This window comes from Corvus cornix, chromosome 1 (genome assembly GCF_000738735.6).
Source record: "Corvus cornix cornix isolate S_Up_H32 chromosome 1, ASM73873v5, whole genome shotgun sequence".
Taxonomy (NCBI): Eukaryota; Metazoa; Chordata; class Aves; order Passeriformes; family Corvidae; genus Corvus; species Corvus cornix.
The window spans coordinates 61,133,430-61,156,832 of NC_046332.1; the positions used below are offsets into that span (position 1 = coordinate 61,133,430).

The window sequence follows — 23,403 nt, forward strand, 5'->3', positions numbered from 1 at the left end:
ACATTTTAATTTTAACTTGCCATCTAGTGTGTAATTATGAAAGTTGATACATTTGCTGTCAGGTATCAGCATTCATTGTTTCTAGTGGTAACATTTCTTCCCATAGGAATGTAGGAGAACCTGAGTGCACAGCCCCACCAGGCCCATGCACACACCAGGCTCATGGACACAGGCAAGAGAATGACACCTTTCCAGCCACCCACATGGCACAGCATTGCTCATATAAACATGAATCCCTCTAATGGGTTTATGTTGTCCTTTTCCATGAGCTTTAAAGTCTGCTAGCAGATCTCATACCCAGCCACCAACACGCACACACCCATGTGAGTCTCTCCTGGCCAGGAGACCCCTGACCTCTGGTACCCACCTCAGACACCTCTGGTCCAGCTTGTTGACTGGAGCTGGTAGGAGGGTTACATGAGTGTGCTTACCTGGCCTCTATGTGAGCCCAGATCTGGAGTCTCCTTAGTAGATGGCCTTCAAGACCCATGGCCTCTCCAGTATTCAGCTGCCAGCTCTTCCTTGTCCCAGTTACCAACTTATCCTACCTCAAATTTGCCAGTAGGTTTAAAAACATGTTCCCTCACATACACAACAGTGAACTTAGAAAGAGAATTTAATAAGGAGATGAGACGGGTTACAGTGATCACATTCAGGAATGTATTGACCAGCAACCTACTTACTTGCAGCTTTCCTATTTAATATAATTTCCTCTTTATTTTCTCCTGGGCTCATCTTTATTTCTTCCCTCCTTTTGCTCTTCACTTAAACAACCCATTAAAAACCCATTCCATGTTTGCCTAAAAAGCTCATAATTCCATGAAATGTTTCACAGATACCCACAGCTCCCCTCCTCTCCAGCGGGCCATAGCATGTTTCCTCTTTCTTGTGATATTCATGATAATCTTGTCTCTATTCCCATCAGTTAAGAGTTCTGGTTGAAGCTCTTAAAGGTGACGCTTGAATGATGCCTTAGGTTTTAACTTTTATATTTTTCAAATCCTGTACTGCCTAGTGTGTAACTCTGAACTTTCTTGTAGCTTGTTAATTTCTGCTCTCTCATGCTAAGTAGACATAACAAAGCCTCTATGGGCCTGCTCCTCAAGGACACCAAGACTGTCCTAGGCCCAAAAAGTATAAACCAAAAGCCTCTAAAGGGGGACAAGCTGAGGGAAATTACATCATTAAACTGAAGCTTTAATTGGAGCATTAACCCTGATATGCAAATGAACCAAACCTATAAAAGTGTGAAGAACTCGTGACCTGTCATCCATCTTGGGGTCCATCTTGGCTATAGCCTCTGGCTCCCCAGGATCTTTGAAGGCCTTTCAAATAAATACCTGCTTTTATTCCCTTACTCCTGTCTAGTCTCTGTTTCTCGGAGTTCCTGTTACAGCTCACTGATCAAGAGTCTCCAGAATTCTGGGCTTTGCTACTATTCCTATTATCTACATTTTACTAGCTGTGTTCATTTTATTGCTTCTATTTCTTGCCTTTTCTCTTTTGTACGGAATAGCTGTTAACAAGGTCTTTTTACAGAAAGTTTCTATTCAGATTAGAAGTATTCCTTTTTTCTCCTCATTTTCTTCCCTCTTCCTTTCTCCGTCTTGGAATTCTGTGTTTTTCTGTCTTAAGTGGCTCTTACTCAAGTAAGTTGTTGATGTCCATAGGGAGGAATGAGTAATCTCCTGGAAATTTATGCCTGGCTTTTCTCTTGCTCATAGGTGGTTTGATTCTAAGTACAGCCCAGAGTAGTGTATATTTTCCAATAACAAGGAATTGCAGTTCAAATGTGCCTGCTAAATTCTCTGTGTGTACCATTCAATTTCTGTGTCACAAAGGTGCATACATTTCTAAAGAATACTGTTGCTTTTTCAGAGTCTGAAACAGTATTTCTAAAATGTATTTGTGTGAAATATGTTAATTGAAATAATTTTTTTCTTTGTAGAACCAAAATTGCAATTTCAGCCACCACATCAAGTACAGCATAAAGTTATGAATACAGAACAGAATGGCATCAAAGAGAATCATTCAAGACATGTTTCTCGCAATGACATGAGACAACCAAGGAATGAGAAACCCCCTCGTTTTCAAAAGGATTTTCAGAATTCAAGGCAGGCTTTGGAAAGTGGTGGGTTACCAAGAAACAGAGGTCCTGAAAGGCACAGCTCTTTAGAACACTGGACAGATGAAAAAAATAAAAGTGACAGACATTATCCTAGAAATGATAGGTCAAAGGATTTGGCTTATCCTATAACCACTCACCAGAGTGATATTACTTTCAAAAAAAGGGATAATAACATGCAAAACAGAGTAGGAAAAGGTGTGTCTTTCACAGAATTCAAGGAAAACTCTGCTGCTCAAGATGTGACAGACAACAATAACCAGAAACGTGGGAAAAGGGAAAACCAAACACACAATTCTGAAAATTTCTGTGATAGGAAGGCACAAACAATAAATAGTGAAGCCTTTATGGTAAAAAGTGAGCAACATTTTGGTGTTAATAATGATTACCAAAATCCCAGTAGAACTGATAATTTTAGTGCTGTACCAAATGGAGATACTGAGCATCATCAGAAAGGAAGACGAGTAGGACCTATCAAATCGTCAGGACCCACTACGATCCCGTCTTTTGATGATAAAATGTTGTATTACAACACTGGTCCCAAAAGGAGAACTGGGCCCATCAAACCAGAGAAAATATTGGAACCATCGATTCACATGGAGTATGGAAAAAGTTGGAGACCGGGGGATGAATGTTTTGCTCTTTATTGGGAAGACAACAAGGTATGCCTTTGCCAAATGAGAAGTATCTCAAAATTGTGCCTCTAATGTTTTCTTACCCAAATGTGGGAGATAATTAGCACACTGCTACAGAGACATGGCCTTTGTTCGTAGGTGTGTAGTGTGCTTCTTGCCTAGCTCCATGCTCTGTTTTTTATATTTATGAGATACATCACTTATATTAATTGCACAAAACTTTAAAGTGTTTAAATCAAGTCCTTCTTTCTCTCGTGTAAGTGGACTTTAGCATGACTTAAACTCCTCACTGAAGCATTTGACTTAAACTCCGAAAATTTGAAGGGATGAATATGGATCTAGTTGCCAATATTCTTTGCTGAAGAACAAAACCAGGATGCTGTGCTATCTAGAATATCTATAATGGTAGATGTGTAAATCCTTTTTCTGGAACAAGTCAGCACAAAACCTTTATCACTGCAAAGGAAGACTAAAGTCTGCAGGAATGGGGATGTAAAAAACCTGCCACTTTTCTTTCAGTCATTACAGAATGGAAACAGCAAAAGGCTTAATTTTGATTAGCACTAGTAGACTATTAGCTGAAGAATTTGTGGAACAAATGAATTATGCTGCATGATAGTTTTGTATTACTGATTTTTTAAAAGTTTAAGTACTTGCTTTTCAGCTCTTCCCCATTAATAAGATTTCTCCTGCAACATGACATTTTAATTTCTTCTCCTTTGCTAAGAAATTTTTAAACTGTTTTCTTTGATTTGTCATCATCTGTTCAGGAGTTCTCTGTCACTCTACATGGGTAGTTTCTTTGGGTTTTGACCCTTTCTGATAATCTGAGAACTACCTTAAATATTGTTGTTCTTTGAGTATGTTTTATTCACACCTTTTTCTGCTTTTAAAAAACTTTTTGTTATGTCTATTTTACGTTATTTATTATAAACGTTTTCCTTTTTTTTTTTGGTCTGCATTAGCTCAGCAGCATAACTATATTTTTCTCTCTTTTTTTGGTATGACTAAAACCAATGATAAACCATGCAGGATTTTTGGTAGTGGCAACATACAGTGAGTTGACTCTCTTAAATAGGAATATGTAGCTTGAATGGATGGATTAGTGTGAAGTATAATGGCATATTATTGAATTGCTTCCTATTTTGAGAAGCATACTTGCATTACTGTGAGATGAGATTTTTAAATTTTGGAAAGTACAAAACTTGCAAGATAAATACATATGAGATAATCCCAGACTGTTACCTGAAGAGTATTCAGCAGATCAGAAGGTGTTTTAGACAGTAATTGGTATCTTGGTAGTTAACATAAATACTGCTACTCACGTCTAGGACAATTTTGAAATGTGATGATAAAATACAATACTGAGCTTAACCATTTTAGGAGGCAGTGATTTCTTTGTGTTCAGTCAGATAAAAGTGATTGGATATCTTCAAGAAAGCTATATTTGCATAAATGTAAAAAAATCAAGTTTTGTGTTTAGAAAAAGGACTTTTTGAAGGGGCAGCTCTATCATATTTTCATCATATTTTTATCACATTTTATTATGTGATAAGTTAGGTAAACAAGTACATATGGTGTATGTGGCTGATAAGCACTTACTAATGTATATTTTAAGTAAATATCTTACAATAGCACTTCTCTGTATACAGCAGCATTTGTGTTAGTGATGAATTTGTTCTGCATTCAGAGAGATGAAAGCAGGTCTTTTAGATGCTCAGTCTACTTAAATAAGCTGTGTATTTTCTCAATGAGTATTCTAAATACAATCTGGCATGCCCTTGGAGTCTGCCATGTGGAATTTTAAGATATCTGGTTTAATATCTGGTACAAATTTAAAAGAAAATATAATACTGCCTAAGACTAAATATGTATGCACACACAAAGACATATATGAAAAGGAAGTTGTTAAGTATTTGTGGTATTTCTGGTTGTATTTTATGACCTTTGAAAATTTCTCTTTTAAGTTCTACCGGGCAGAAATTGAAGCTCTCCATTCTTCTGGGACAACTGCAGTTGTTAAATTCAGTGATTATGGAAATTATGAAGAGGTGCTTCTCAGCAACATCAGGCCTGTTCATGCAGACACGTGGGTATGTGATAACAAATTGTATTAAAAAATATAAACTACATAGTCTGTACAAAATATGTAACTATTAAGCAATTAATGCCTACTCATGCAAAGATTGCTACCTACATGTGTAGAAAGATAGTTGCTCAAATACATGAACAAAATTTCAGATTTTAGTTGTCTATATGAAACCTGATAGAAGTGTATTACGATGTGGTATTCTTCCTGTATAATAAATTTCAATTGTATTGTTTGAAAATGAATAACTGATCTGTCAGCCAAACAGTTTTATGCATGTTTTCTTTCTTAAAAGTTGTTACTTACTCTATTCAACCCAGTTTTTTGTTTTATTTCATGTACATTGTATGTTGTTCTGTAAGGGTTAGGAAACAGTAATTTAAAACGTATGTTCTGAAGCTTTTCACTACACGTGTATGTATGACTAAAAATAGACATCTGTATCCCTTTATTTTGTATCATGATTTTATTCTTGTTTCAATGATTTCTTCTTTGCCAAATATTGTGGTGGTCATGTATGCATCAAAATCTGTTTTATGAAGTTTAGAATGTATTAGCCTTATGGAAGTTGGAATTTCAAAAGGCTTTACTAGTCAATATCATTTTGATTAAAAAAAATGTCAGGAATGCACAATTTTTTGCTGTTTACTCTTACTATAAAAGGCTGCACAAAAAATATACATCTACATATTGATTCCTTAATGATGAGTTGACTGTGCTTATTTTGAGTTCTTACTTTTGGGTCATAGAGCCATGTTACTACTGCTGCAAAGGCTGAACAGTCAACTCCTGTTTCTTCCCAGTGGTCTTTTAACATATATTGTTGCCTATAGCTCTCAGATGCCGTTATGGCCTCTGAGATGGCCTTTTTTACTTAAAAAGATACCTGAAGCTCTCCCCAGCTGAGGCATTGCTGTTTATATGAAAATTTGCTCTTTTTTCCCCCCTTCTTTTTGTCCTACTATCTGACCTGTAAAATGCTAGTTACTTACTGTATGACTGTACTATTTTAACCCTTTTTCTAGGTTAATTATCAGACTTTTCTTCATTTGATTACAGTTTTGAGGAGTGGCTTTTATTTTACTTTGAGCCACTGAAAGTTTGCTCTCAGAGTCTAAGAACTTAGCCTAGTATTAAGACTAAGTTGATTCTAGAAGTGAGGTGCCATTTCCTACTTGATCCTAGTAGAGGTGGTTATTTTCCCTGCCTCTTCTGCCTATGTCTGACCATGTGTTCTTCTTCATCCCTCTCCTCCCATGGTGGAGTGTCAGTCATGTAGCCACAGGATGAGTTGAATGAAATGGCCCCTGGATTGGCTTATTTTATTTCAGAGTTAGTTTCTTAAAGCTGACGCAAGGGCGCGACAATGTATGGAGAGGGGATTCTGCCAGTAAGTATCATAGTCCTGACATCATGCTGCATCCTGATCGAGTCGTTGAGGCTTCCTCTTTGTTACTGGAGACAAAAAAGAAATTTCCAAGGACTTTTATTCCATTCAGAAGTGAAAGATACCTTTCTCAAGGTTCTTTTTTCTCCCAAGGGAGCCTAGTTGAATTGCATAAATTCAAACAATGAAATTTCAGATCGTTATAGTTACACAAGATAAATGCCAATCAACATCTTCACAGTAAACATCATTTTAATGGGTTTTTTTCTGAGAAATTATTCTTTGTTGCTAGAAGGTCCTTGCAGCTATAGGATTTTTGCAGAAGAAAGTTGATTAGGACCTACCCCTTCACTTCTTTGTGTTTGGGTGCTAAGCATAATCCTTGTTATGCATTTGTAGTTCTTAATCACCCATTGGAGTCATGCATTGATACTCGGGTTTGTCTTTTAAGCTGAACACAGTTGGTCATTTTTTGTTGTCTCAGTGTTCTTACTAATATATAAATCTAGATAGCATGCATGAATGAAAAATGAAGTTATCATGCTGCTTAATTCTTTGACTTAAGATTCAAGTAATTTTGTTGTAGTTCCTCTTTACAAGAGAACAAAATGGATTTTAAACTCACTTCAGTAATTCCTTTTCTTTCACTGATTGATACTATTGGCACCAACGAGCATGTATTACTGGAAATATGCTGATTTTTATTTCAGTCCTTCCAGATAATTTCCAGATAGCTAAGTCCCTTAGGAAAATGTTTATGCAGGTACTTGGGTCCATCAGTGCTGGTCGCCTTTTAAACATCATTTCCTAAGAGCACAGGAACAAGCAGTTCCCAAAAGTCGGAAGTCAAGCAGGCAAGGCAGAAGGCTGGCTTGTCTGAACAGGAATATTCTCTTGGAAATACAGCAAAAAAAGAAGGTGTATGCCCAGTGGAAGCAGGGTGAGGTGGCATGGGTGGAATACAGAGATGCTGCTTGCCACTGTAGGGAGAAAATTCGTGTGGCTGAAGCTCAGTTGGAGTTGAAGCTGCCAGAAATGCAGGGGACAATAAAAAGAGGTTTTTTTTTTCAAATATATTAATGGCAATATGCAGTGTAAAAATAATATCAGCCCGTTACAGGACAAGGATGATCACCTCACCAACAGGGACATGGACAAGGCACAGGGGTTTAGCACATTCTTCGCCTCCATCTTTAACACTGATGATGGACCAAGGGGGTCTCAGTGCCCTGAGCTGTAGAACCATGACTGCGAGAATGATCAGCTCCCAGTTGAATCTGGAATTGTGGGGGATCTGCTGGTCCAGCTGGATCCCTACAAATTTATGGAGCCTGATGGGATTCATCTAAGAATCCTCAAAGAGCGGGCTGATGTAATTACAAAACTTCTCTCAATGATTTTTAAGTGGTCTTGGGAATCTGGAGAGGTCCCATCTGACTGGAAGCTGGTAAATGCTGTCCTGATTTTCAGGAAGGGCGAGGAGGACCCCGGAAACTACAGACCTTTCAGTCTTACTTCAGTGCCTGGTAAAATCATGGAAAAGATTATTCTGGGAGGTACTGAAAAACACCTGGAGGACAATGCACTCATCAGTCACAGCCAGCATGGCTTTGTGTGGGGAAAGTCTTGCTTGTGAAACCTGATTTCCTTCTATGACAGGGTAGCCTACCTAGCTGACCTAGGAAAGCCAGTTGAGGTAATCGTTTTGTATTTCAGTAAAGCTTTTGATGCTGTCTCTCACAGTATCCTTCTGGACAAAATGTCTAGCCCACAGCCAGATAAACACATCATGTGATGGGTGAGCAGCTGGCTTATAGGTCAGGTGCAAAGGGTTGTAGCGAATGGTGTGACATCGGAGGTGTGGTGACCAGTCACTGGTGGGATTCTGCAGGCTTCATACTCAGCCCTGTGCTCTTCAACATCTTCATTAATGACTTAAACATAGGTCTCAAAGGAATAAGTTTGCCAACGACACCAAATTGGGAGGAGCTGTCGACTCCCTCAAGGGCAGAGAGGCTCTTCAGAGAGACCCAGACAAATTAGAGGGCTGGGCACTCACCAAATGTATCAGGTTTAACAAGGCCAAGTGCTGGATTCCCCACCTGGGATGGGGCAACCCTGGTTGTGTGTATACGCTAGGGAATGAGAGGCTGGAAAGCAGTGCTGCAGAAAGGGACCTGAGGGTCCTGGTCAATGACAATTTGAGTCGTGACTGTGCACTGGCAGCCAGGAGAGCCAGCTGTGTCCTGGAGTGCATCAGGCACAGCATCATCAACCAGTCAAAGGAGGGGATTGTCCTGCTCTGCTCTACAGAGTACAGTGGAACTTGAGTCCTGTGTGCAGTTTTGGGCACCATGATATAGGAAAGACATTAAGCTGTTAGAGAGCATCCAGAGGAGGGCAACAAGCATGGTGAAGGATCTGGAGGGGAAGCCTTGTGGGGAATGGCTGAGGTGACTTAGTTTGTTCATCCTGGAGAAGAAGAGACTGAGGGCAGACCTCACTGGGGTCTTCAACATCTTCACAGGGGGAAGAGGAGGGGCAGGTACCCATCTCTTCACTCTTGTGACCAGTGACAGGACCCAAGGAAATGGCATGAAATGGCATGAGTCAGGGGAGGATATTGGGAAAAGATTTTACACCCAGAAGGTAATTGAACATTAGAACAGGCTCCCCAGGGAAGTGGTCACAGCACCAGCCTGACAGAGTTCAAGAAGCATTTGCACAATGCACTCATGTACATGGTGTAATTCTTGGGATGTCCTGTGCAGGGCCAGGAGTTGGACTCGATGATCCTTGTGGGTCCCTTCCATTCAGCACGTTCTGTGATTACATGATTCTTAATCCTTTCTTACGTGTCTGTACTGAAAACTTGTAGAAATATGTTGTATGTGCGTTCCGATGTCCTAATTCAGATTCCGTTTTGAAAGAGTTGCTGATACTGAGAAAAGATTTAGTGAACTCTATTAAGGCATAAATTTAGTCTATGTCTTAGAATTGATTATTCTTTATTGTTTGCTTCAGCACTGTTTAATATTCATGTGTTGAATTTAATTTTTTGTCCAACAACTATAAACGGATGAAAGTGTACCATTGAGAGAAAGAAAAAACAGCAAAGCAAAACATTGCTTGACTAATCACTTGAAAGAACAGCCAAAGTACCACAGTGACCTTATTTTGAAGACATTACATATATTTTAAGCACCTGAGCTTCTCGTCTGCTTTTAACAACCTTTATAAGTGATTTTTGGTTTGTTCAGTTTTTTGGTGGATTTTTTTACTTTGTTCTCTCTTGTCTTGACTGTAGATCAAATCTGCCTCATATTCTCAGAATACACTGTGCTTACCATCTTCATGAAAAAAGTATAACTAGATGGCCAAGACTCCTTGATAATTGATTGTATACTGTACATTACCCAGTTTGCCCAGAGTTCTTGTAAGTTTTCAATCTGTCTGACACCTTACATGCAGCTCTTTATCTTTCTGATGGCTAGAAGTAGAAGACAAAGCTGAGTTTTACATTAGGTAAACCAAAAAGGTAGTGGGGAATTTTTTTTCAATAATCATATACAATAGCAATATAAATACATTTAAGAACACTAAAACTGTTTATTGTTTTTCTTAGTGCCTGAAAAATATGTCCTAGGTATGCAATTCGTAAATATTTTGAATAATAAAATTGCATTTGGATTCCACTGTTCTAGAGTTCCTATAAGTGTCTTGTATGTAACACTACAATACTGTATTCCGCTAGTTCCCTCAATGTAGCAGGGGTTACTTAATTAAAGTATTGAATCCAAATAAAAAAAGTCACTGAAATGCCATTGTAGAAGTAAGAACTTGCTTGTTTTTTCTTGTAAACAATGTAAAATTATACTAACAACTGAAAAGCATTGAAAGGACCTTCCTAAATCACTTAATAATTTGTTCTGTGGAAAAAAAAAAAATAAAGTCAAGATAATACCTTAAACTTTAAGTCTTAATTTTATTCTCTAATTTGTAGGATATTTCTCCCGTAATAAATTATGAAAATGTGTAGTCTAAGTGCTTATCTTGTGATGTTTTTCCCCAAAGCCAAGTAAGTCTTTGCTTTGTTCTCCATTCTCTATTTCCTTAGTAATGTCGTAGGCCTTTTTCCACCCTATTTACACTACAATTATCTTTTTTTGTTTCCTACTACTGTATGAAGAAAATAAAGATCAATGTGTTCCCGATGTATGTATATAGCTCCACATATATATGTTATGGCCTTAATTGATTTTTCTCTAAACAAGCTGGAATTCTTACAGATTCTTTGCTTAGAATTATTCTAATTCCTTAAGAATTCCAGTTACGAAGTGAAGCCTATAGTTTAGCTTAGTTTCCTCTTCCTGCAGTATCTTGCACTGTATTTCTGCATAAAGATATAAGAAGGCAAAAATTATTATTAAAGCATAAATATTATACATATTCCTGGTTTTTCTATAGTTTCTTTTGTTCTGCAGAGACTGAAAATCTATTTTGCAACTTTTCTCAACTCATTCCTCCAGTAAGGAATGAGCTGAGGAAAGAAAATAGCAAAGGATCTTGGATTGCAGGTAATTCTTGCTTGCAGACAGTTCAGAGTTCAAGTTTGATAACATTGTGTCTTGTCACAGGGCTTTAAGAGCTTCTGTGTGTGTTGAATTACCTTGAACTGTAATTCAGGACTTGATCATATCTGTCCTGTTTCAGGTAAGTGAAGAGGTAAACTCCTGTTAGTTTTCTGAAGGTGTTCGAACCTCTCCCCAGCAGTGTAAAGAGCAGCGCTGAAAACCAGTAAATGGTAAAGGCTTACAGCTTCTTTAAGCTGGCAAAGACTTTTGTCTACCTGTTTTATGGAGGTTTTAAACCCATTCAAATGTCTTTATCTATGGCAGGCTAATAACTGCTTGAAGGATTGGGCACCGTTTCTTTATGGCTTTTAGGCCTGGATGGCCTTGGCATCACACTATGGTCTTTTTGTGTTGTGTGTCAAGTGTCAAGCAGGAAATCTTTCCCACTGAATAATTAAGTAGGTGCAGTAAATAAATGTGTCCTGGTTGGATCTCTTATCTAGCTTCTGTCCTCATTGACTACACTAAAAAACAAGGCTGGTAAAAGAGAATGGTACAGTCTACTTAATCAGTTCTAAGATTCCTGTAGAAAAAATGTCCCTGAGTATTGCATCAGAGAAAATTTTGATGTCTTTAATTCTTTGGCTTCTGTACTGTTAGGAAAATCTCTAGAATGATCTTACAGTTCAAGATAATTCAGTGACTTGATTCATTAAATGAAGGCGGAGTGTTTTGGACTACTCATCTTCCTGAGTGGTGGTGGATGTTTATTGAAATTAATTTAAAACATTTCTACTGGAATTTAGTTTCCACAAAAATCTATCTTTTGGCTTTATGAAAGCACTTGAGATGTAGGCAGTAATTTTGTTGGGATGTGCCTTACACACAATTAACCTTATGTAATTTCTTTATTTCCCCAGCCTGTAGTGGGCCTCTCCAGTGCCCAGTACAGGGTACGATCACTGCCCTGGTCCTGCTGGCCACACTATTGCTGATACAGGCCAGGATGCTATTCTTGGCCACCTGGGCACAGCTGGCTCATGTTCAGTCACTGTTGACCAGCACACCCAGGTCCTTTTCCACTGGGCAGCTTTCCAGCCACTCTGTCTCCAGCCTGTAGTGCTGCAGGGGGTTGTTGTTACCCAAGTGCAGGACCCAGCACTTGGCCTTGTTGAACCTCGTCCAGCTGGCCTCAGTCCATTGATCCAGTCAGATCCTTTGTAGAGCCTTCCTACCCTCCAGCAGATCAACACTCCCACCCAGTTTGGTGTCATCTGCAAACTGACTGGGAGTGCACTTGATCACCTCACCCAGGTCACTGATAAGTATATATTAAGCAGAACTGGCCCCAGTACTGAGCCCTGGGGAACACCATTTGTGACTAGCCACCAACTGTTCTATCCTGTAGCAGTATTAAAAGTTCCTAATGTTTTTAAGCATATTTTGCCCATCATCATCTTTTGACCATCTTTCTATTGTAGAACTTGCAGGATGACATGGTCTATTTTTTTTTTTTTTAAGTCATGGTTATTAGCTAAAATATAGGTGCAATTCAGCAAATTTTACTTTAAAATGTAAAGCATACAAGGTATAAGTAATGTAGAGGTCCTGACTTTCAAGTTAAGATACTCTGCCTTTCATGAGGCTGTTCTGTGTTGTCTCGCAGGCACATTCTGTTTCAAGACTCTTTTAAACTTCTGTGTCCCTGCACTACCTGTATGCAGTTTTGTTTTGGTTTTTAATTAGGTGTTGGTTTATATATATTAATTTAGAATTTTTCTGTATCTTTATGGAAATAAATTTTGCCATGTTTTACTTTCTAATTTTTTTGTGTGCAGTCAGTCATTCACAAATAAATTCACATAGGTGTTTGTTTACATAATATACATCTCTGTGTGGGACTTTGGGGATTCATATGTCAAATTCTGTCATGGGTGAGGTTTGCACACAGCCTTCTTTCATAAAATGTCACCAAAAATCACCAAAACTCTCTTATTCCCTCTTCAGATTTTGATAGTGATTTTGTGTCCTAACAGGAAAGTATTAGATAATTTCTCATGGCATCACTGAGTATTTTCTTTCTGAAATTTATGGTGGCAGAATTTCCTGTTTACATGCTAAAACAGGTTCAGCAATACAGCAAGTACTTCCTCGTCCCCCTCACTCTTCTATGGACTTGTACGGTTTTCCTCACGAGTGCACTTTGTGCAGAGAAACTGAATGCTGATTTTTTTTTCCAAGTCTATGCAAGTATTCTTTTCCACTGTGGTTTGGGACTGTCTGTATTACCAGCCTGTTGGAAACACTTCCAGATTGTGGCTTTCTTCTGGATGGATGGAGAAAACCTGATGTGTCCATTGGTTCTGTGTTAATTCATATAGAATATCTCACTTTAGTGTATCGACTCTTCTTTTAGAAATTGAAAATAAACCTTTAAATATTTATAGTTTGGTATTGATACTGCTCAGTGAAGAAGCTTTTACTAGTGAAAGGGATATGGTCTGAAAGGCTTAAATGTGTACTTGTAAGGAATTTTTAAAATCCATTACTTTTTCCTGTATTGAGAACACAATTTGCAGGAAAGTATGTCTATTTCAACCACAAACTGCGCAAGAAGAGTTGCATGTTTATTTCAAAGTGTGCCAGAGGGAATGACTACAAGTATGAATAAACTATGCAGTACCCTTAAGGGGAATCAATAAGCCAGCAATATGTCTGTGGGATAATCATGCCCCGGGCTTACCTTATACTCGTTTCATGGAAATGTAATCGAAAAGCTGCCTATTTAGAAAACGAATGAGTGCTTTGTTTCCACAGTTGAAACGATGAGGTACAAAGAAATGTCTGATTCCAAATTAACTGTTGTGTTGCTTCTAGTTGTCTCAGATTAAGTATGTAAATCTTTTCCTTGCCCATCCATTTATTTTCCATTTCTTGATTTTTTTTGAAAAATCTACAAATTTTCTGCTTCTTTCTATCTACTTCACTTGAAACTCTGGATCTATTTGGTTTTAACAGAATCATTTAAAAATTAGCTGGTGTTGAAGCTCGGTTTCTTTATATTTTTCAGCAGAGGAAAAATGAGATAATTATAATTAAAATTAATAGTGTATATTACATTTTTTCAGGATTACCAAATAATTTTATTATAAATCTAGTATCTTTAATTGATGTGTAATAAGGAATTAGTTGAAAAAATGCTGGTCCTGAAAGTGCTTTATAGAATTCTACAAAATCTGGCCAAGAAAATATAAAATTTTCTGAGGTTTGGTTAAGGAAAGTCAACAGAAAATTTTATTATCATTAATTTGTTTCAGATGCTAAACAGAAGACTACTCAGGGAAGGGTCATCTTGAAATTATTATTTGGAACATGGAAAAGCAACAGTTTTTATGGGATAGTTCCATGCCTCTTAGTTTTACATACCATAGTTAGGAGCACATTTGATTGTGGCTGATCTGTGTTCAGTGGAGAAAAAGACATATCCTCATAAGGATAATTTCCTTTTTCTAAGTGTAAATAAGGGAAACAATGGGTATATGTTTTATTGTTTTTCTGTTTTTGTTTTTTTTTTAATGCTGTTACAGCAAGTTTGTTGTAACACGTGGTCAGTAGCTGTTGAAATTCACTGCTCCTGCATTAGGGAAATATTAACTGATTTTCTCTCTTGGATAAAAGACTTCATACTGAGCTTGAAAGTACAATGTAGAGTTTTATTTGTATAGTACATCAAAATCTCATAGAATCTGAGAAACAGTGAAGGTGAAAGATGTCACTGGTATAGTAGATTAAAACATTTTATAAATGGATAGGGATTATTCTGGCTGCATATAGAAAGGCAACAAATAGTAATTGTGTAGTTGCAGTTCAAAATCACAGGATGTTTTTAGTAAATCATACAGTAGTGTACAGCAAGTCAATTTTATCCCTTTAAGGACAGTTAAATCTCATAATGCCATTTGACACTTCCATTTCTGTGACCAGTGTTTTACCTAACGTACTATTTTACTGGAGTGAAAGTAGGGCTATAAACTTCAGGAAAGCTATGGATGGTTTAGACATAAAAGTCAAACCAGCGTTAATATGAGTTTATACTCGTGTATCTGTACTAATTACCTAATGCTTGCTAAGTCCTATATGCAGCGAGGTGCTTACTGGGTAATGAGTTTCAAGTGGGTGAAGAACTTGTATACCCTATAGATCCTTTACAATTGCTTATCCTGTGTGTTCTTTACAGAGAGACGATAAGGCATTAATAGGGCTAAGAGTTTATCTTAATGATCTTTTGTCAGTGAGGGGTCAGCTGTCTGCAGATCTAGCAGGATAACCTCAAACCCCACTTGCTCTTCTCATAATTTAACTCAGGAATTTGAATGCCCATAGGCCTAGTCTAATATAGATATGTTGTGCACTGTGGAAAAAAAAAAGTGAGCATCTTCAGGCTTACAAAGATTACTCTGGGAGAAGATTACTCTGTGAAAGGAATTGATATTTTAAGTAACAAGCCTAATTTGCGAAGAAAATTGATCAAGAACAAATATGTTGAATTATTCTGTAATATGCACTTCAAAAAAAAAGTCAGTACTTGGTTAAGACCCTTGAAAAATTACATTAGTCATAATTTCTCTTTTACTTAAAAATTTTACACCTCATTTGATGCTAATTTTTGAAATTATGCCCTAAAGCCACTCTAAAATTGTATAACAGACCTATTTTTTCCCCCACAAAATCTTAGTTATTACAGAGTTCAAAGAATCCATTTAAGTATTCAGATAAAGTAGAAGTTTAAGTGACACTTAAACTGTAGACACTTCAGCAAATTTTTTTCCTTGCAAATATAGACTATATAATATATTGCATATAAAATAATTAGAAAAGAATTCTTTCTAGAATACTTGTGAATTCTCAATATGGCCATAGTATGAGTTTTCTCTGCTTTCTTTTTTTGATTCATCTGGATAATCTTGCAGTCTGTTTCTGATTGATCCAAGCACTGGTAAGTAGAAAATGCAAAAACCAAAACAAGTACTCAAGAAGCTCAACACTGGATGATTAGGCATAAGAAGCAAATTCTGTGAAAGGAATTTAACCAGGAAAGAAGAGATCACTTGGTGTGTTAACAGCAGGAGACAGCTGTTGCCTGTAGAGTGGGCAGCGCAAAGAGGCATTAAATCTGGATCAGGAAATGGAATTTGAAATGCACATGAAAGAAAAGGTCATTTTACAAGGAAGCCAGCACTCTCTTTGTACTGAACCAGCAAGTTCCCCATGCATTCAGTGTGTGGGTGAAGTTGAAACTACAGCTTAACTGAAGCAGTGGTTTGACACTACTGAAATAGAAAATGTCTTCTCCTTTCTTTGCCTTCTGTCTCCTCTTTGTCCCACAGTCCCTGGCCCCTCGCTGCTTCTTCATGCTGCTTCTTCATGCCTCCCTACACAGGCTTGGGTGCTCATCCCTTAATAGCCCACAGAGAGCTATAATTGAAAAGTCTCAGCAGAAGGGCCCAGTGAATGGAGCAGAATTTTCTGTCCGTAAGCAGTAAAAGACAGAGGTAACTACTTTGTAAGTGGCAAAAGTTCAGGAGCTGCTCAGCTGTGACTTGCAACTGCTTCCTAAATATATGTGAGCACAGCATTCAGCAAAGCTTTTTTGTCAATGCATAAGTTGTGTCCGGTTTTTTGCTGTAATCCACCTATTCATTCTCAGAAGTTATGCAGTAAGTATTCACTTCAAAGGACTGTGTCTTAAAAAGCAAGTTTATTTAAACAGTTCTTTTGAATGCAATGAAGTCTTGCAGTTGAAATTCAGAGAGAAAGCTTTTAATGAAGTATAAATTTACTCTGCTCTAATATTGTTCATTTGAAGAGTAAACTGGTTGGTGAAGTATTTTAAATGCTGGATTTATAATTGATTCTGCAGCTATGAAATCCATTGCATTTTTTATGTAAAAGCAGGCTGGTAGTCACTTGTCTGGACTGAAGTGACTTGCTGATTCACTAAGGTCAGCTGGTCAAATCTGGTGGTGGTACAAGCTCTTCAGAGTATATGGGTCCAAAATATAAGCACTGGATGTGCTTATGTTCCCATTTTACCCTTGTTTAGTTCTTGCTTCTCTTATGAGATGGGACAAGAACATCAAAATTAACAACAGATTTTTACAGCAAAACTTTGAATGGAAGATGAAGTTTCAAATTACTTATCCTTCCCTGTTTGTCTTCTTTTTTTAAATACCTAAAGGAAGCTGGCATGCTCCACCCTCTCTCTCTTCATTCTAACCTGTTAGTGCAGAAATTTCTTTGTGCATTTCATTGTTTGCATTGTGAACTTTTCCTTGCTTTTTCCTATGGATCTGCCCATTTTTCCTGTCTTTTGCAGTTATGCTTAGTGCTATCATTTAATCTCAGTGGGCATTGTGTAAGTACTAACAAACTGAGTCCTGGATCCTGGAATTTTAGATAAATAATGAAAAATAAGCTGAAGTATGGAGATAATAAAATATGTAAGTTTTGGAGCAGTGTACTAAAACCTCTACTGGTAATAGAAGGAGAATGGGGATGCTCTAAGAGAGAATTGTGGCCACCTTTGCTTTATACAATGTAATCTAGATTTTATAATGATAAGAATAATTTAGAATGAGTCACAAGCAACTGATCAATTGAAAGCAAGCAGTAAGAAAGATTGGAAAATTAGAGTTGGTGACAAGATGTGTGACCTAACTGACTGCAGTTATAATGGAAGAAGTTTAGACAGATGAAGTTTTTTGGCTGAAGAACAGAAAAAACAAGGAAGTGAGCATAAGATATATGTAGTTTTGCCTGCAAAGAGTGCATGCTGTTCCAGAAAATGGCAGTTTTTAGTGTAGGGTGGAGAGATTTTAAAATAAAGTGAGGTAAAAGTCCACAAAATGGAATTGTTTCTTTAAGGTAGTAAGGAATTTCCTTAAAATAGAAATAAGGATAAATAGGCTGTGCCTGTTTTACTTGAACAAGACTGAGAGTGAAATCTTAACTATGTAGGGCGGGTGTCCAGAGGATGGAGCCAGACTCTTCTTGGTGGTCCAGCCAATAGAACAAGAGGCAATGGGCACAGAAACTGATGTGCAGGAAGTTCCACCTGAACATGAGGAAAAAATTCTTCACTGTGCAGGTGACCACACATTGAAGTAGGTTGTCCAGAGAGGTTGTGGACTCTCCCTCACTGGAGATATTCAAGAACTGTCTGGACACAATCCTGTGCCGTGTGCTCTGGAATGACGCTGCCTGAGCAGGAGATTGGACCAGATGACCCCCAGTGGTCCCGTCCGACCTTATCTGTTCTGTGACTCTGTGGAAATAAAATGGCAATAGAGGGTGAAAAATCAGCAGTAGTGAATTGAGGATACAATTATTAAGAAATGGTGACAGAAAAGAAATTAATTTACTTGTAAAGTAAGAAAATTTTAATAAAGATATGACTTGGAAAATTGTTATTTTGGAGAATATTAGATTCATTTAGGACCAAATGTGAATAGGTAAGATCCAAGGAATGACAATGTGTTGTCTGACTTGACGATGGCTGAATTCAACAAGACGGTCAGTAACTGTGTGTGGAGCCACTGTGCATAGGAAGGAATGAGGGAACACTTGAAAGGTGTTACTCATTTGTTACTACCATTTGCTGCATTTCTCACTTCCACATTAGTCAGAGCCTCAAGAAAGTGAATGTGATTTCACATTTCACTCTTGCCTATCGCAGTAAAAATTCTTGATTTGGAATGCATGCATGTGAAGCTTTACATTCGGTGTGTAAAGACAATTACACCAAAATAGAAGTGTGTAAGACAAATACTGGTTTGAATTTGACTTTACTGAGTTCAAAGGATCAACAACATTAACTCTGAGATTTGATGAAGATTTGCTGCTGTAGAAATTTACTCTGATGTGCTTACCCTCAGAAAGAGGTTGGCTATTACAGGTGAGATGCTATACACTGAACTATTTAATTGCCATGCTATTTTCAGCTATTCATGTTTCTTAGAGTATACTGAAAGAGCTGAAGGTATCTAGACCACTTCAGGCATTTAGCCTACTTTTTAACACTTGCTGCTAGTTCAGCTTGCATTGTCAGTGGTGGGAGATGATCTCAAATACTAACTTAAGTGTTCGTATTAAGGCTAGCAATGTTGCAAACTGTGTGGACTTTTGTGTTAGACATCTAATGCTCTATTGATTTTTTTTTTGATAATCAGTGTCTCTGAACCTCTTTATATGAGGGAATTTATAGTGCTGCAGGTGGTAAAAGAAGTATGCTGAGAAAACTTAAGTTTTATAGCAGAACTCTGCTTCTTGGCCTTCAGCCACAGTGAAACTAAGAGATATAAATCAATTGTGCTGTATTCAGTGCTGAAAATCTGTTTTCTTACACAGTTGTGTCAGGTTCTCTGTAGTAATGCTTAATCTGGAAATGTAGCTGTGACCACAGATGTGCCCTGTAAATAGGAGACCTTACCATGAGGAATGTTGTTGTTTGTAATTGTTATTTTAAAAATGCACGTTTATTGATACTCAGGCTAATTCAGAAAGAGAGGTTTCTTTAGTAAGATCTCGCTTTTCACAACAGAAAGAAACTTAAGCTGTAGGTTTTCCTTTCTGTTGCTTAAAGTGAAATATTTTACTGCTGTGACTTGCTTACTCTGTTATGTGCATGCTGCCCTCTGACAGTTCCTGGGTGTTGGAATTGTTGATGAACTTCCAATGAATCATTCAATGCTCTTGCTTTGTGTTGCTTTATGTTCCTATGTTGTGAATAAAAGGGATTGAGAGTTACATATCCAGTACTTTTTCCCCAAAGCTAATTTCTTTCAGCATGTTCCCACTAGGCCTGGTGTCTGCTACAGTATAGTGTTAAGATATTAAAGAAATGAAATCAAAGCTGTTTTTCTGAGACAGCATTTGACAGTCATTCTCAGGAGCTTTTATTTTTTCAGCCTATGATTTTTTTCTTCTATTTCTCTTTGCTATAAACTCTAACACTCTTAAAAGTTTTCTCTATCTTTAATGTGTACCACCTTCAAATATTCCCCTAAATGAATGTTTTTCCATTTGATATTTCTTAACCAAAATAAATACATAATTATTTTAATCTTTGTAAGTCATTCTCCAGTATCTTGATTATTTTTGAATTTATTCTTTTTTCACCTCTGAATTCTATGTACTTTGTGAATATCTTTCTGGTATGAAGATGCCTAGGAGCGATTTAATATTGCAAATATGTTTACCTCTCCTCTCATTATTCGGAGCGTGTATTTATTATTGCTGCACATAGCAAGTATATCTCTAAACTGTTGTTCACCCTACTTGTAGGCTTTTTATTACTGCATCATAAATTTTTATCTACTGTTTCAGATGTGTGTATTTAGCATGCATATTTCCAGATGCTGTTCCTTGTAATTCTATTTTCTAATTCTTTTATTTCATTCCACACACATTTGTGAACTCCTGAAAGTTGATATTTGTCTTGCTCTGGCAGGTTATTGAGGTTACCTTGCTTCTTGAGTTTGTTGCCTGTATAACTCTTGGAAAAGAATTTTTCTTTAATACATATGATTTTTTTCTTTCCTGCAAATATTTAATAACTTCTGCTGCTGCCCTGGGGATTGAGTTTTGAGATTTGCCAGCCTGATTTTGTTAGCTTTCCTGGGTTTGAAAAGCCCACTCCCATACATCACTTATTTTGTTGAGTGGTCATCAGCACAAAAGCAGCAGTTGCTATGTGAGCATGGATTCACCCTTCCATATATGTCTGTATGTGGTGTGTGTATGTATATGTGCATATACCAACTCATGCATAATGCATTTTCCAGCTCTTTCATTTAAAACAATGCTATTTACCTGCAGGAGGAGGAAGAAGAAACGTATGAGCAAACTCTGGAATTCCGCAGAGGAGGTGATGGTCAGCCACGGCGGTCCACACGACCCACTCAACAATTTTATCAACCGCCCCGAGCTAGAAACTGATTAATAAGGAAAAAAAGGTAAATATAAGATACTGGTGCTTTATGTATTGGTTTCGATTTCAAGATAAACAAATCTGGATTGTTCTATACTTTTCATAGGGTTATAGCTATATTTATGGTAGAAATTGGATATATCTCTGAATTTTGTGGCTTAGGAAGACTTAATATATCTGTGGGAAGAGGGAAAGCAATAAAACACTTCAACAAAGAGCTTTTGACTTTTGCTTTATGTCAAGGCTCATGTCATCTCAGCAAGCTTTTACCTGATACTTTTTCACCTGAGAGCAGCAGCAAGATTCTCTCATTCACATACATTGGACCAGCTTCTCTGAAATAAGCAGCTGCAGTCCCTGCTGAACTCAGGACTGTCTAACTCTGTTCAAGGTCCCATCTTCTACTTTTTATAAGCCATTTATGTGAATAAATACCCTTTTTGTATTTTTGCTTGCATGAGAAGGAGAAATATAAAATCTGTGAGTTCACCATTGGATGGGGAGGTGCAAAGACAAAGAATATTTACCATACTCTGAATCTTGAGGATAGACTTGCACCTATACTTTATTAATAACCAAAAATTAAGGGATTATGTAATCCTTAATTAATTAATACCCCAAAATTAAGGGATTATATATCATCCTTAGAAAAGACATCTGCTAAATACATTCATAAATTTTAAAAGGCCAGCCAAATAAAACAGTTACAATAATTTTACTGAACAAATCTCATAAGCTGTGCTGCTTTCATTTCACTTGTTGATCTTCTAAATCCTTAATTTACAAAGGATGGTCAAAAGTCTATCCTAACTAAAGATAGCTTTGGTAAGTCACATGCTATTTGGTATACATCCACAGTGTGTCTTTTTATTGAATCTGATTTTTTTTTCCTTACTAGCCAGTTTATTTTTACCAATCTCTTTTGTTCCTTTCATTACTCCAGTCATGTTTTGTTGGCTTAACATGTGCTGCTGATCTCTGTACCTTTTGATATTTCTGACATGCAATAACATATGATTCTACTTTTTAGCGTATATGTTAAAATGTATTTTTCATTTACAGCAGTACTGGCAATGTAAGAGAGTTGATAATTGTTCTATTTTTGCCAATATAATTCAATTTTCTATTTTAAGTACGTGTCTTGATTACTATCAGTAAACATGTCCTGAGATAGTTCATGCAGAAATTATTCTGGAATATGCACTGAGCAGAGCTTTTACCAGCTCAGTTGGCCCTGAGCAGAGTCAGTATGGTCAGTTGAATGAGAGATGTGAAGTGTACACAGCAGTCAAAGCCAGGGAATTTTTTTGTATCTTAGGTAATATTTTTGGTGTTTCTCTAGTTTTACAGTATAAATCTGGAAAACTGTGCTTAGCTTTGGTCAGTAGTAACTCCTGTATCTCAGGAGCAAATTTCTTGTTGGCAGATAAGGAAGAACCTTTCTAAGGCTAAGGCACAGGTGTTCCTTGCACGTGGTCCTATACTTTGTTTTAAAGATTATAATGGGATCCTGATTTAAATGGACAGCAGATCTGGTATCAAAACTTATCTGGCACAGAAAACTACAGCTTTTTCTTTCTATTGAGCTTTCCCAAAAATTAGTGGTTAATGCAATTAATTCTTAACTGATTTTAAATGTAGGCAGAAAATCAAACACAGTCCTTTTCTAAATTGTTTTCAGCTTACCTGGACTTGTACAGCAATGTAGCTTTAATATCTTGACATGTAAAAATTCAGCAATGTTAAATGCCGGTTCCTAGAAGTGGATTTCTATATGGTTTTGTCTCCTTTTCATTTCTTAGATCTTTTGAGAGCATGGCATATTGTTTTTATTTCAAGTTTTTGATAACCTGGTAAATGAAAACAAGATTTATTGGGGAAGTTTTAAGGGATCTAGTGACACATAATTTTACCACAACTGTCCACTGCAGGATGCTTTACCTCTTTGACAGATCATTTATTATTGACACCTTTACTTACTGAAAGGGAGTACCTCTCTATTATGTAAAGTACATTAATGTCTTTTTCCTGAAGAGATGGAAAACCATTGATGATGATTATTTTATATTATAAATTGGTAAATTCTGTAGAATTTTAATCTTGTAGTTTGTAACATTTAAAATCCAAGGTATGTCATTCTCAAAGGCAACTTAGACAATACTGAAACTGAAGTGCTGGCCTTATTTGTATTGGGTATGATAGGGATGTATCAAAGATGAAGCATAAGGTCCATACAGTCACTGTATCACCTCATACTCAAAACCTTTTAGATCTACCTATATAATCTTATATCACTTGGCAAGGAGGACTTTTTAGTGCAGTGGTGCAGCAATGCAGAAATGAAGCTGTACTGCTTCCTGGATTAGTGTTCAGCATACTCATTCAGGTGTTGAATTTGGGCATGCAAATCTGGAATTAGTATTACCAAATGATCAGTTCAAAATCTTTGTCTCTACTGCAAGGGGTCTTCAGTGTGAGGAGGTTCAAGATTTTAAAATTCTGAGTTGTTTTTTAAAAGTGGGATTTGGATCAATGGAGCTGTTCAGTCTGGGGGAGAGAAGTCTCTAAAAGGATCTTATGGCAGTATTTCAGTATTTAAAAAGGG

At 37.1% G+C, this 23,403-nt stretch overlaps 1 protein-coding gene across 3 annotated transcripts in view; it reads left to right on the forward strand.

The window, feature by feature from the left end:
• TDRD3 (tudor domain containing 3) overlaps positions 1-23,403 on the forward strand; it is an 88,006-nt gene that overhangs the window by 63,524 nt on the left and 1,079 nt on the right. For all 3 annotated transcript variants that reach the window (XM_039568600.1, XM_010405586.3, XM_010405585.3), the window contains 3 exons: positions 1,949-2,787; positions 4,728-4,853; positions 20,687-20,823. In XM_039568600.1, coding sequence (XP_039424534.1) covers positions 1,949-2,787; positions 4,728-4,853; positions 20,687-20,806 — 1,085 coding nt within the window. In that variant the 3' untranslated portion in view covers positions 20,807-20,823. The remainder of the gene's footprint in view (positions 1-1,948; positions 2,788-4,727; positions 4,854-20,686; positions 20,824-23,403) is intronic.